Source organism: Ambystoma mexicanum, chromosome 3q, assembly GCF_040938575.1.
Source record: "Ambystoma mexicanum isolate Mex_15411 chromosome 3q, UKY_AmexF1_1, whole genome shotgun sequence".
NCBI classification, from domain to species: domain Eukaryota; kingdom Metazoa; phylum Chordata; class Amphibia; order Caudata; family Ambystomatidae; genus Ambystoma; species Ambystoma mexicanum.
The window spans coordinates 41,582,589-41,596,382 of record NC_090926.1 but is presented as its reverse complement, the minus strand read 5'-3'; the positions used below and the strand labels follow the sequence as shown (position 1 = coordinate 41,596,382).

At 43.3% G+C, this 13,794-nt stretch overlaps 1 protein-coding gene across 2 annotated transcripts in view; it reads right to left on the bottom strand.

Moving 5' to 3' along the window:
- Positions 1-5,849: 5,849 nt before the first annotated feature.
- LOC138582077 (ras-related C3 botulinum toxin substrate 1-like) overlaps positions 5,850-13,794 on the bottom strand; it is a 68,539-nt gene continuing 60,594 nt past the window's right edge. The window contains exons 4-7 of one of the 2 annotated variants that reach the window (XM_069653029.1): positions 13,406-13,468; positions 12,169-12,328; positions 11,416-11,587; positions 5,850-6,428 (exon numbers count right to left, since the gene is read on the bottom strand). In XM_069653029.1, the coding sequence (XP_069509130.1) occupies positions 11,454-11,587; positions 12,169-12,328; positions 13,406-13,468 (357 nt within the window). In that variant the 3' untranslated portion in view covers positions 5,850-6,428; positions 11,416-11,453. The remainder of the gene's footprint in view (positions 6,429-11,415; positions 11,588-12,168; positions 12,329-13,405; positions 13,469-13,794) is intronic. The other variant, XM_069653028.1, reaches the window with a different exon arrangement.

Sequence of the window (13,794 nt, the reverse complement as noted above, 5' to 3'; positions counted from 1 at the left end):
GCCAACTTAGCACCCATGTCGGTTCGAATCCCACGTATCTCCTCCAAGATCATCTGGGTGTTATTTTGGATGGCTCCCAGGTCGGTAGGCGGCACTGATAGAGACCCGGCGACCATTTTGTCCCCTCCGGCCGCAAACTGGTACTTGGAAAGGGCCTCCTTCCAACTCATGGGATGCTGGTTGCGGCAGAGTGTGGCAACTGACCGCCGCAGGGCCCACGGCCACGGTAGGACTCGTGTATGGGGAGAGACCGGGAGAGTCCGGGGCCAACCACAGTGGGGAGGCGCCCTCAGAGTGACTGTCTATGGTTGTGCCAGCCAAATAACTCAAGGGTTTCAGCGCCAGTGGGAAAGTGGGAAAGCGGGTCTATCCTCCCCCCGTGGTTAGGGAAACCACTAGATGGCTGGTCGTGTTCGGTGGGGTCCCCCGTGGCAGAGGTATGGGGGGGCCCCTTCAGTCGAGCTGCATTCGTGGGGGCCAATTCATGAAGTCCTGGCCCGAGGGACTCTCACCTGGAACGTGCCTTCTCCAATGTCCCCCAGCCGGATGTAGTGTGGGCGCGCTCCCGCGACGGCCCGGGCTGGGGAGTTCTGGTGTGCGGTTAGGTGGGCCCGTTCAACTCCGTGGGTGGGTGGAGTGTCGGGGCGATGTGGTACGCGTTCAGCTCCTCAGGCGTCTTCGTTCAATGTCGAGCGCGCAGCAGAACCTCCGGGGACCCCGCCTCCGACTTCTCGCTCCAAGTGGATACACCCCCGCAGGCGGCCGCAGTGTTTCCCCGCTCCTGTGCTCTGCTGCGGCCTTGGCGCGCACCGCCTGCGTGTTGCTCAGGACCGTGGGGGGAGGGGCCACGGAGACCTCGGGTGGCCGAACTCGGCCCGTGGGTGTCGGAGAAACTCCTGGACTGGACCCCCTGGGTGGGCAGGGGTTCACACTGCCTTTTTTGAGAAGCTTGTGAGAGATGGGCTCCTTCTTCCTGCTCAACTCCGCAGGTTTCCCGGGGCTGGGTGCGGAGCTATCGGCTCAGGCGGCCATCTTGCCTGCGCCCCCTGGTGGCCTCCTCATGACATAATTTGATAGTCAGCACAACATGTAGTGTTGCCTTTGTTTGGCACTCTTCATGGTGCAATTGATAAAAAAGCTCTGCCCTAATTGGACAGTGACTCGTAAGGCAGCTCAGGCTTTAGCATCCCACAGAGACGGGCCAATCATGTCGTGAGTGGAAATCAGTGAGGGCAAAACTTTGTTGCATCCCATGAAACACCACAATCCATTCCCCGTAATTGGCTCTTTGGCCTTCCACCCCTTGCATCTGCAACTGCTGTCTCGATAAACGTTGCCAACTCTGTATCTGACATTCTAGTTATCTATGAATGGCTGTATGAAAAAAATGTGTGTGCGGCCCTGCTTCTGGAAATTAATTCCTTCTATTTATTTGTTTCACCAAGGACCTTTTACCTCCAAACGAAATGCCCTGATCTCAGTGGGGGTTTTGTGTTCATATCCTAGTTCTTCAATTTGGCAATGCTACTGTATGGGCTTTCATGTGTGTCTCACTCTGTCTTTCACAACCATTATGCATTCCTTTGGCTATCATCTGGGAAGGCACCTGGTGTTTCAAGTTTGGGCAGGCCTCTGATGCGTTGTAATAACAGAGTATTGCCATTTCTTAATTTGACCTCACAATTGTACCAGCCATCAGCAAGTGGGGAACAATAGTTCACAGCATCAACTTCAAAGAGTTTCACACTTTGCCTTTGCTCACCAGTGATAAATGATTGAAGATAGAAGCAAAGATATCTCTGATGTATCAATAAACCTCGCTGTCCAAAGGAGCGCAAAACAGAATCAAGGGGATGGCTTTTCTACACAGCAGACAAAGCTTAACACTTCACAAATATATGTGTGTGTGTGGAATTATGTTAATAATAATTGTCTGGCAATTTGTTAAAACGGATATGTTAGTCTGTAAGACCAGGTAGCCAGGTTAGCGTTTCTTTGTGAGCTGTGGCCTGTCACATTAAAGTGACCTTTTCCACATAAAAGCGAGTCTGGGTAATTGTGCGCAGTAAGCCCTAAAGCTGCAGTGTTGAGGGTAGAAACGCTGTCAGTACCACACTCGCCAAACTCCACACACGCCGAACAATTAAACAAAATGGTGCTTTTCACAAATGTTGTACCACTGCTTTGGATACACGTACTATACAAATCTCATTTTATTATTATATTAACAGTGTAGTTTACATTGAAAACATACCCATAAAAGACAATGAAAAGTATGTTGATTACATTCAGAGCGATTGCAGGAAAGTGATTTTGCACCAGGGACACAGAGTACAAATAATATCATATCCAACAATAATAATAGTTAAAAGGTACATTCTGTGAAATCCTTTTTGACAAGTATAGACAAATCAGCAGTGGAGTGAAAGGAATTCAACTGCCAAAGGTCCAGAAGCAAGATGGCACCCATGATCCTAGCAACAGATCAGGATAGTGCATGTACAACATTGTAGGTCAGGGTGCAGTGCCTCATTAAATGCATAGACACATGTAGGATTAATACAAACGTGTCCATTAGCAGATATCCGATATAGAATCTGCAGGAAAATGTACATTCATAATTTGAAAGTGCTGATTGCCCATGTGCAACATCACCCACACTTTGACACCCAAAACTCTAGTGGTTCCATGTGTTAAAATTGTGGCAAAAATGGCCGTAGACTCAAAATATCGTGGCAAAAAGGCTGTGGTTTTGCCACTGCAATCCATGTAAAGGTTGCGGGGGACACCCCCGCAAGACCCGTACCCATTATACCATTTAAGAGGAGCAGGGGACACCGCTGCAGCCCCCGCTCCCTTTAAATGGTGTAATGGGGTACACCTTTAACGGGTCAAACCACAGTATTTTTGCAGTGATTTTTTGTACAGGCAACATTTTTGCTGCGATTTTATCACTGCATACCTCTCTAGTGGTGTAATAGGCGGAACCATCACAGAAATTTCCTTTAAACAATTGGGGGCCCGCTGGTGCTGAAAGATAGTGCTCAAATGTTGATTCTTCACAATAGACACATACAGTATGGATCACGGTTATGAATTAAAGGCAAGTGTCTTCATAAAATGGCTTTAACCTTTATAACACTGCTGTGGCAATCACGCCTTTAGTGTTGGCTTAAAATATATGCAACAAATGCATGTACATTTGGCATTGTCCTCATCACCCAATTCTATTCTATTCTAAATCTTTTCCCAAAGACCACCACAAAGTACCTTACTACTAGCTGCTTAATTAGCCTACACAAAGGCACGTGGAACAATTGGACATGACACATTTTGAAAACAAATGCAAATAGTGAGTGCAAATATACATGATTTGATTTAAACATATTTCAATTGGTGAAGTAAAAGATTTCAATTCAAAACTAAGTTTACATTGTTCAATACTTATATTAGCAATTGCAAGCATAGAACACCTGGAGGGCTGTTGAAACAGTATGCCCTCAACAAAAAGCTTAACTTTAGGCAGGTCTATTGACATTATCAATTTGTTCAAGTGTGTCTCCTGTTTAAGAGCCCGATTCCATTTTGGTAAAGGCATCAAATTCTTCAGAATTGCATTAAAATGGCCAACTAAGAAGTCAACAGTACCACAGCAAACAACCCCAAGAGGACCACAGCAAACAGCCCACATGTGGATCAGGTTCTGCTTAAGTCTGAACAATCTCAAACAAAGCAAATCAAGTTCAAAAGTGTTAACGAAATCAAAACAAAACCATTATTAGATGCTGAGGAATTTGTCCAAACTAGTGTTGGCATTTTTGAAAATCATGGACAGAAAATGGCTTCCATCTATTTCCTAGTGAATAAAATAAATGAGGAGCCCAACGTTGAAACCACAATATAAATGGATCCTATATTGGATGGTAAACTGCACTATGTCCATGCACATATACAATAGATATTGCATTTCAGTAATGCCTTGACGGACCTTCAACTTTCATCAGGCACTGCTCACAAAGGCATCCTATCTAACAATAAATGTTTTAAGAAGATCACTAAACATGCAACCATTTGCCATGGACTTCATCAATAATGTTGATTACATTTCATTTATTTCCTCTCCCTGCACCACTCATTGACAGCATTACTTTGATATGAAACACCCATATTAGCAACACCTTCAGTATCATCTGATGTGATATGGAGCTTCATAGACTAGTGGTTCTGCCAGAAGACGTCCCTGATATACCGAATTTCAGACTGGCCCAATACCAATGTCAACACGACACACACACACAGTGGAAATGAAAGTGGAAGTCATGTGATGACCCACACAAATCTGTTCAAGGCACAAACCTAAAATTGTATCTTTACGATTTACAGACAGCTCTGCATGTTCTTAGGTAAAGTTTGTCAGAAAGCTACACATGCCCAGTCATCTAGCTGGAAGATGTGTTTATTATTTGGGAAACCATATACAAGAGGTATTACTAAGAGAATATCTTTTATCTATACGAAGGCAGGGTAGACATCCTATAAGATGCTCAGATGTTGTAAGTGAGGAACACACCTATGTCCATTCACTGTTCTTCCATCAGAATCTCTTTATGGAGCGTTCATACCACTCGAACCTAGTCAAGACGGAACATGTTTTAGTTGGTTTGCAATCATTTGTTTTTAAACAACTTAGTAAATCAATTGATGCTCAGATTTTCAAAGTTTCTGAAAAAACGTGCAACGTCAAGTGTTGTATGGATGTATGAGAAGGAGACTATATAAAAAAGTGACAAAGCAAATTGACAATTTAACTGTGTGTTTGCTAAAAAAAAGACAGGACTATTAATAGAACAATGTTTATATGTTGGACCATCTATTTGCTCCCAGTGAGCCTCGTTGCTATGACATTTAAGTGCTAACGTGTATTGCACAGCAACCCATCAATAAGACTTCTGTTAAGGTGGCATTGCAGGCATGGAAGTTGTCCATTGTGGACCACATAAGCACCAAACAGCAATAGGTTTAAGCACATGCACAAGCCTAACTCCTAACACATTCCCATGTGAAGGTAACTCATTAATTAACTTGATCTGAAGGTTGACATCTCTCACTGTAAAGTTATGCTATTCGTCGTATACACCAGATTTTGTGAACAAGCTTAATGGACACAGCATTAGATTGGCCCGCTCGAAAGTTTGAAAATAATCAAAGTTAAATACACGTTGGAAGTGTGGATGCCAACGTTTTCAGTATTTCCACGGACTGTCCAGTGGGCAATGAGGATTGCCTGTTGCCATAGGATCTCCCTTGATAGACAATATTCTTTGTAGACGTTCCCATCTATATGATCAGATTCCTCTTTAGCTTTGAAAATAAAATCTTAAGCCCTATAGCATTATGGGTTTCAAAATTCTTATACATCTTAAATGATGTAGTTCTGTAACTAAACCACATTTAAGACCAGAATGATGAATGACACATAAACTAGAGATTGTGTTTCTACAGTCAAAACAAAGGCTTTAGTGTGCAATGATTAGCAGTGTTGCAGACCAGCTGACTGCATATGGGGTTCATAGGATCACTGAGTCAGCCTTGTGGAAGCATCCGAAAGAGAAAAGGAGTGAGAAGCATCACTTAAAATGGCATCTGAAGCTCCTAGATGAAAAATAAACGTAACCCTGTATTGTATTAAGTCTCAGAGAAAGAGCAGGAAGAATAGTGGCAGTAAACCACAGGCTCAATTGTCTCCACGACATAATAACATATGAAAAGCAGAAACAAGAAAAGGCAAATTAAATCAAGAATCAGCAGGTTTAAAATGGAAACTTGGCTTCAAAATAAAAGAACATCCATCGAGAAGGCGTATTTATATGATCTTAAATTCATCCTTAAGTTGGCCAACGCAGCTGTGCATTTTAGCTTTTATTTTATGATAGTTTTGACACAGTCTGACTCTTCACGTTATTGTGGACCGCTGAAGACATAGGCCCATGGTGGTGGATTTTTGATGAGAAGAATTGTTCTAAGAGGATCCAGCCCTCATTGGTAAAGACTGATGACATGGCACTTCAAAGATTATTTGACAACAGAGTGCATACCACACCATGCCCAACACTCCTCATCCATTCTAATCAGTGTGCACATGTGTGTGTGTGTGCTTGTGTGTGTGTGTGTGTGCGGGCATGTGTGTGTGTGGCATAGATCAAATATTGCCCATCGAAACGTTGGGAAGCAACTAGGTCTAGTGGACTAGGGCAGGCAATCCTGAAATCTGTAAACATATGAGACAATCTAGCTACAAAGCAGATATACAGACAAGAAAAACTGAAGTACTGAGGATGAATGGACGGTAACAATGTGTGGTGAAATATTCAATGGCACTAGTTAAGTAGAATCACTGTAACGATGTTGAGAGTCTTTAAGTGCAGCACCTGTGAAGAAAAGAAGACACCGTCATGGGCAGTAAGACGAGAAAGCTCACATCACAAAAAAGACACTTCCCCTGCAATGTAAGCCTTTACCCCAAAACTAGATTTACATGAATGTTCACACTCCAAGTCCTCATACAGATCACATGATGTGAGCATTTCCATTAGTTGGCATTCTATTCCAGGTAGACCTGGTGCGCATAGGTAGTGCCTTACATAAGGGAAGAAACGTATTGGTCCTTCATTATTTGTCGTCAGGGACAACGCGTTTGCCTTGGAAGCAAGACAATACACTGCAACAAAGGTTCGAATCCCGGTCTCACGCTTAGAAACTGGTTTCCGGTATTAAGCCCATTAGAAAAATATAATTGTTATTATAATTATCAGGTGCCTGTCTGTCAGTGATAGATCAAAAGAAAGAAATACAGCCCCGTGCCCTGAGACATTAAAGGACAATTGCTAGAGGGCACATAGACCTGTTCAGAGGGAGTTCAAAATGTGTTGCACAGGTTTCAATCACATCTGCATGTAGTGTTGCTCAAGAATGAGACTGTATTTGATTTTCGTAGCCAGCTCCGGTTTGTGAATGGTTCTTGGTTCATCGTGAACACAACGAAATACGTGGAGTCAATTCCAGGCAGTAGAAGGAACACTATGGGCCTCTTTAAGAGTGGGCCGGTCCGGAAACAAGGGTGCCGGTAAGCTTACTGGCACCCATGTTCTGGACCGGCACATAACGAGTCTGCCTGCCGGGGCCATTGAGCCTGACAGGTATGACCCTGCCGGGCGCAGCAGCCATGCGAAGGAGAGTTGCCATGGAAGCACCGGCACTGTTAGCATCGGTGCCGGTGCTTCCGAGTCCCCATTCCCATGGAGTCCTTTGGAACTTTATGGGAATGAGGACTTACAAATTCCGGCGCCTGAGTTCCCACGCTGCCACGAATTGCAATGTCGCTATGACACCGGGAAGTCAGGTGCCAGATCTGGTGTTACGGGTTACCACTGTACTCCTAATGAGTGCCGATGTGAGACTACATGATTACAACATTGTTGAAGAGTATAGTTTACAGTAACATTAAGCTCAATGCAAAGAACGCGTATTGCACAGACTCAGAACTTAGATGCTGCCCTGTCGTATAATAAAGCAATTAAACTGATCCGCACAGCCAGGGGCCCAAGTTATAGGTCCGAATTCAGTGAGGGTATTAACAATGGGCCCCAGCGCCATTACCACCCGATCTGGCAGGCGCTGTGTTTTCGATCTAAAAACCCAGGGTGATGACAACAATGTATTTTGTGTGAAAGAACATGAGGCACTTCGGTGTCCTGTTCATCAAGCAAAAAAATTACCTAAAATGGCTGCCATGGTGATAGAAGGCAGGGCCCCATGCAGAGCTCCCTCTTGCATTACCATGGAGGCCAGGGACGTGAAACAGTGACAGCAGTGGTGGCATGCCAAATGGATCAGGTAAGTGGGGTAGAGGTTGTGAGGGTAGACTGGGACACCAGAGGGAGGGCGGGGGGTGGCAAGCAGGTGAGCTGCCTTCAGGTTGCTTGGAGCACGGGCTTAGATCGTGGGATTCAGGCCACGATCCGAGGCACCTGATTATGGCTCCCATGCCCCGGTTGCAAATTTCAATCCAAGCCCTATAGGTGAAGGTTCATTACGACCATTACCTTGCAACATAGAACCCTTCTACTGCTGAATTTACAAAGACTGTTTATGCATACTTCTGCCAGACACTGCATTTATATTTGCTGCAGATCTTTGGATAATTTACAGATGAAAACTCAAGCTTGGAAGAGATTTCTTAAATACACCTTTGTTTTTTACAACATCTAGTAAGCCAGATAGATATTGATGAAGGGACCGTAGTTTCAAAGAAAATGTCTCCTACAGGTAGTAATAATAATAATAATAATAATAGTAGAGTTTATTGGTAATAATATGCAATCTGGGCTCAGTAAGTAACTAATTGCTCCCTGCTTTGCAGATAAATCTCTGAGAGAATATGGGTAACAAAATTATGGGGCAGTGCTTTTTAAGCCAATTATATACTCCTGGTGTAATGTCCTGCCTAGCTTGCAAGACATTTTTGTTTCTTTGCAGGATGACCTATAGGCTTCTATCTATGTGTTTTGAACTTTGAGAGTAAGTTTGTGAGGAATCTCCATGATTTTTCACCAGTTTACACTGTTTAGCGGGAGTGTGGGGAAAGAGGGCCAATCATTGTGGATTCAAACCATTGATTGGATCAACACACCAAGTGAAGATTTTCAATACCTGTCCAGATGCCTGAGGAAGGGGTCACTATTGCTATTAGAACATTCTACGCTCATCGGCCGTGGACAATGGCCCACCATCCCATTACGGCATACCCACCAGACTGCAACAGGTTTCGTGTCTATTGTGGGTTGCTTGGTAAGGCCTGGGACATGGCTGAACCTCAAGCCCCAGTCAATTCAGCCATAACTTGCAGAAACAGCATGCGTTGCTCAAAGTTACACACATCAATGGGTGCCGCAAAATATATGTTATAGGATTTTTATAGTTGTTTCATATTTCTTAAAGAGGAATTTTTGATAACTTACATACCGTGCTGGAACAGAATGATACATCTTCCGTTATAAAAAGCCTTGAAAATCACTGAAAAAAACATTGTTAAAGGTGCATTATGGTTACGTTGCCCTGCCCCATTTCTACTGCAGGTTGGTTGTCATGGCTAGAGATATTGCTGAAGTGACTGCAGCCCATGTGCAGTAGCCCTGATGCCCTAGTGGACACTGGACCGGGTTGCAGGCTAGGTGCAGTGGATATTGAGGCCGGCTTGGTGGTGCCCATCGCATGTAAACCATGACTTGCATCCCCAACATGTGATTCATAAAAGTGATACACATCAGTATGCACTGCAAAAAAAAAGTTGTTTGTTAAAATAGTGTTACAGTTATTCCATATATATTAAAAGTGGAATTATAATGACTTACATCGAATGCTCAAACATCATTAAACGTCTTCAGTTATAAAAAGCATTGACATTCAGTGAACACACGTTGTTAAAGGGAAGTTATGTTTAAGTTCCTCTACTAAAAACCAGTGAAATTAGGTGAAAAAACGTTGTTTAAGGGCCTTTTGGTTGCAGCGCAAAATCTAAAAACCAAAGAAATTCACTAGTTATGGTAAACTATGCAACATAACTCACGCCCGTGCCATGATCTGCACAGACTAACACCCAGTACATGAAATATGACATCACAAATGGCATCTTCGATGTATCACATATAATAACATCACTACTCTTTATGAATCCTCATGAAAAGTCCTTAGAAGGGGTTCAAATTAGAGTATTGCTACCAACATGAAGGTGGATAGGTAGGACTCTCAGTATCACAAATTGTACATATTCAAACATGCATTTCTAATGAAGTTCTGTCGATATTAGAGCAATCTAAAAATACATAAAAACAGGCAATGACTGCAGCATAGACCATAGAAATGGAGCATTCTCAATCCGGTAGATTGTGCTAGTAGAATCATACATTGAAGGCTATCACAACCTTCATGTATGTTAAACTTGCTGCCAAGGGCTCCGTATACAAGAATAACTAGACATGTGTCTGGAAAGCCATAGTTTACTTAATGCATACAAATCATATGCACACATAGGGAAGCTCCAGTAAGGGGCAAACACTTATTATGATCAGAGAACGAAACTAAGATTAGAGTCTGTCATCATGCGTATGGGACCTGCTTATTGTTACATGTATGTGCATCATTAGCTTATGTGAAACTCTAAAGAGAGTATGCTAAAAACATTGTGCGAGGTTAAAGTCTACACATATAGCACCTTTATAGTATGTGTATCGTGCTTTCATTGCAGTACGTCCATGTCAAATCCGGTGTTTAAACTGCTTAATGTCACAAAACAAAAACAACAACAAAAACAACTTACTAGGATATTTGATGTCATCAGTACTGTCAGTGATGATGCCATTTGTGATGTCATCTGTGATGTGCTGGGGGTTAATCCAAACAGTGCGTTTATCGGGATACAGGTTATTGTGGCGTAGTTTACCATAACTGGTTCATTTACTTGGTGTTTAGATAATGTGCTGCAACGATAATGTCCCTTTAACAGAGTTTTTTATGTTTGGCTTTGCACAACTTTTTATTATAATATATCTCTACATTCAAAGAAGACAATAGGATGATACCTTAGTTAGGCTAACAGTCATTTATTTTTAAGATTTCATAATCTTCAGATTATGCCATTAGGCACTGGAAGAGGGAAGCTCAAGGATTCACCTCTGCAATGTCTTCTCTGTTCATGTCTGTTTCTGATTTGTGTTTCCTTCATAAAGAGTCTTGCCTCACACATTCCAGAGTGAAAGATGTAAATGGGGGACTGCAAAAGACATGCAAGCAGGCAAGAGAAAGGAACATTGCTGGGCTGCTCTCCCAGAGGCATGAAGGGACGGGGTCGTGTCAGTCATGGCATGTCCAAACCTACTGAAAGACGGTGTGTTTTTGGCAGTGTCAATTGCGTGTCCATCTCCCCTGAGCCAGATTCCCACCTTCGTTGAAGCTTGGGATAGGAAATGCAGCCAGACTGTTGGACAATTGTATTTAGAAAATGCTTCAGGCTGTAGGTCGCATTTTCAGTGTTGCCTCCAAAAGGCTGACCCAAGATAAATAGAGCAAGCCAGTCTCTGTACTGATGCCTTAGCAAGATCAGTGGTGGCATCGTCATCCACATGTTGGGCTTGTGCGTCTAGAAGGCCACAAGGGAGGCGGGACCATTAGTCAATAGAAATACGCAAGTGTACTCCAAGGGCATCTCATTAGTACCAGTTGTCCAAGGAAGGGGACGCTATTGCTATTAGAACATTACACCCAATAGAAGAGTAGAATGCTCTGTTTAAAACACAGAAAGGCAGAGGAGAAGCAATAGAATACTTAGACAACTTATGCCAACCATTATAGCCTCCTTACACAACTTTGAAGTGGAGAAATGCCACATGTCTTTACCCCTAGATAATCAAACACGTTTTCTTCTTTTTCATTGTCTTGGGTTGTGGTTCCAAGACGGCCCTAATGGCTTCATCAAACACGGTCTTCAGGTTACGCTGTGTCATGGCAGAACATTCCACATACTTCACAGCACCTACAGAAAAAAACCCACAAAGAGCACGAGAAAAAGAGAGAGAGAGACAGAGAGAGAGAGAGAGAGACATATAAAGGGTGTTATTATGGTGAGATATCCTCAGGAGACAAAATGGCTACACCAACAGTGGCAGCTTCAGGAACTCCCCAACAATCTGAAGCAGCTCCTGCAGAACTGGTTTCATGAAATCCCACCAATTGTAAAGGAGCTAAAAAAAGATGGGTCTGATTGGAAGCTAATTATCCTGTGCTCACACCATTGTTCTCCTTCTATAGTACGAATACATAGTACATCGACATTCTTGAAGTAGCATGAAGACTGTTCACCCACTGCACATCCCCTACAGGTCCCGTCAAATATGGAGATTTGCAGATCATCTTGTTTGCTTGTAAGACCTCAGCATACCCCTTACTCAGAGTGTCACTATTTTACTTTTGTAGCTATGTCCCACTGTTAAAGTGCTGCCCAATTTCTAAATATTGGTGGGTAACTAGATGTCATTAGTTCAGCAAGAAAAGTCATGTAGGGAATAAATACTGTTCAAGAGGAAGAGACACACAGTCAGCGGTCAGGAATCTTACCAATTTCCTTTGCCAGTGCCAGACCTTGCGGGAATGTGATAGGCGAAAGTCTATTCTCTTTTAGTTGTTCAATAGTTTCTTTGTTTTCACGAAGGTTCATTTGTGTGCCAATAAGGACAATAGGGGTGTTACTGCAGTGATGGTGGACCTCAGGATACCACTGGGAACGAGGCGAGAATAAGAAATGTGATAGCAAGGATTGCAAAAGACACTTCCGTTACATGTCACCTGCACTTTAACCCGCTTCCCTCGAGTATAATGCTGAGTAGGAACTATCACGGACGTATCTCTGGGTGTGGATATAAAGTATGGAAGCAGTAGATTGCCGCAGCTTGAAACGTGTGCATACAAGCAGTAATACACAGCATGTTCACAAAGAAAGATGGAATCCCTCTTAAGTACAAGAAACAGTGTTCAAAATGCACAGGCTGAGTAGTTAATCAAGCAGATATCACCAGTTCAGGGGGCCTGCCCAGATGGCAATGGCCCAGAGCCCAAGTTATAGACCCGAGCATAGCAAGGGCCTTACATCCAGGCCCCTATGCTGTTACTGTTTGGTGATGTCCCCTGGACGGCTGATTATTGCTATTAGCACAACAAGGCAACCCGTGGGGTGCTTATAGCAAAATACAATTTAAAAAAAGGCTGCTCCCTATATGCACCTGGGCCATTGGATAGATGAGGCAGTGACTGGTTGCCATGGAGATGAAAGGCGGGGCTCTGCTTGAAGACTCTCTTCCATTTCCATGGCAGATGCTGAAACAGTAATGCTGGAAGCTGAGGGGAGCAGTGGTAAGGGGGAAGAGGCAGGTCGGGGCTCGGCCAGGGTTATGGGAAGAGGGGGGGACAGCATATGAGGGTGGAAACCAGAAAGTAGGGGTTGGCGGCGATGGACGGGCTATGGCTTGCAGCAAGGTGGGTGCGTTAAGCACTTGGGTTGCTCTGACAGTCTTGGATCGTGTGATTCATCCAGGGTTTCGAGCAGTCTGATTGACCGACGCACTCACTGAGAGTTCTAATTTTGATTAACATCCCCCTCCCAAGTTCGTAAATATAATACCATCAAATTGGATATTACACAGCAGGTACAGTCCCATTATTTTATATTAGCCAATTGTATTATTCTTACAGCATGAGCCGAAACATCTGGATTACTCAAATTCCCCAAATGTGCACTCTGTACATGTGCAGGCATCCAAATATGAACAAAGGTATAACTTCAAAAATATTAATTTACCTTGGTGCGAACATTTTCATAGGAGGCGGGGCTGACCACAGAGTAACAGATTAGGAAAACATCCTGAGAGGGAAAGAAAAGAAAGACACAACGTCATAATTCAAGAGGAACGGGGAACATATGGTGAAGACAGGTATAATTTGGTCCTGATCATCATGGGGTTCAGTGTTATCTTCTCTCCTTCTGTTTTTGGTCATGTGCACTAATATTGAATTGAGGCATACATCTTATATCTCACAAATATGTTGGCATCCTTCTCCAAAGGCTGTAATGAAAAAAGCTAAGGATGATCCCAACCCAATGCTTGAAAAAACCACTTCACGCAAAAGTCTTTCAACAAAGAAAATAGAAAGTAATTAAAATGTTTTTTAAAAGTTGTGATTATCTAT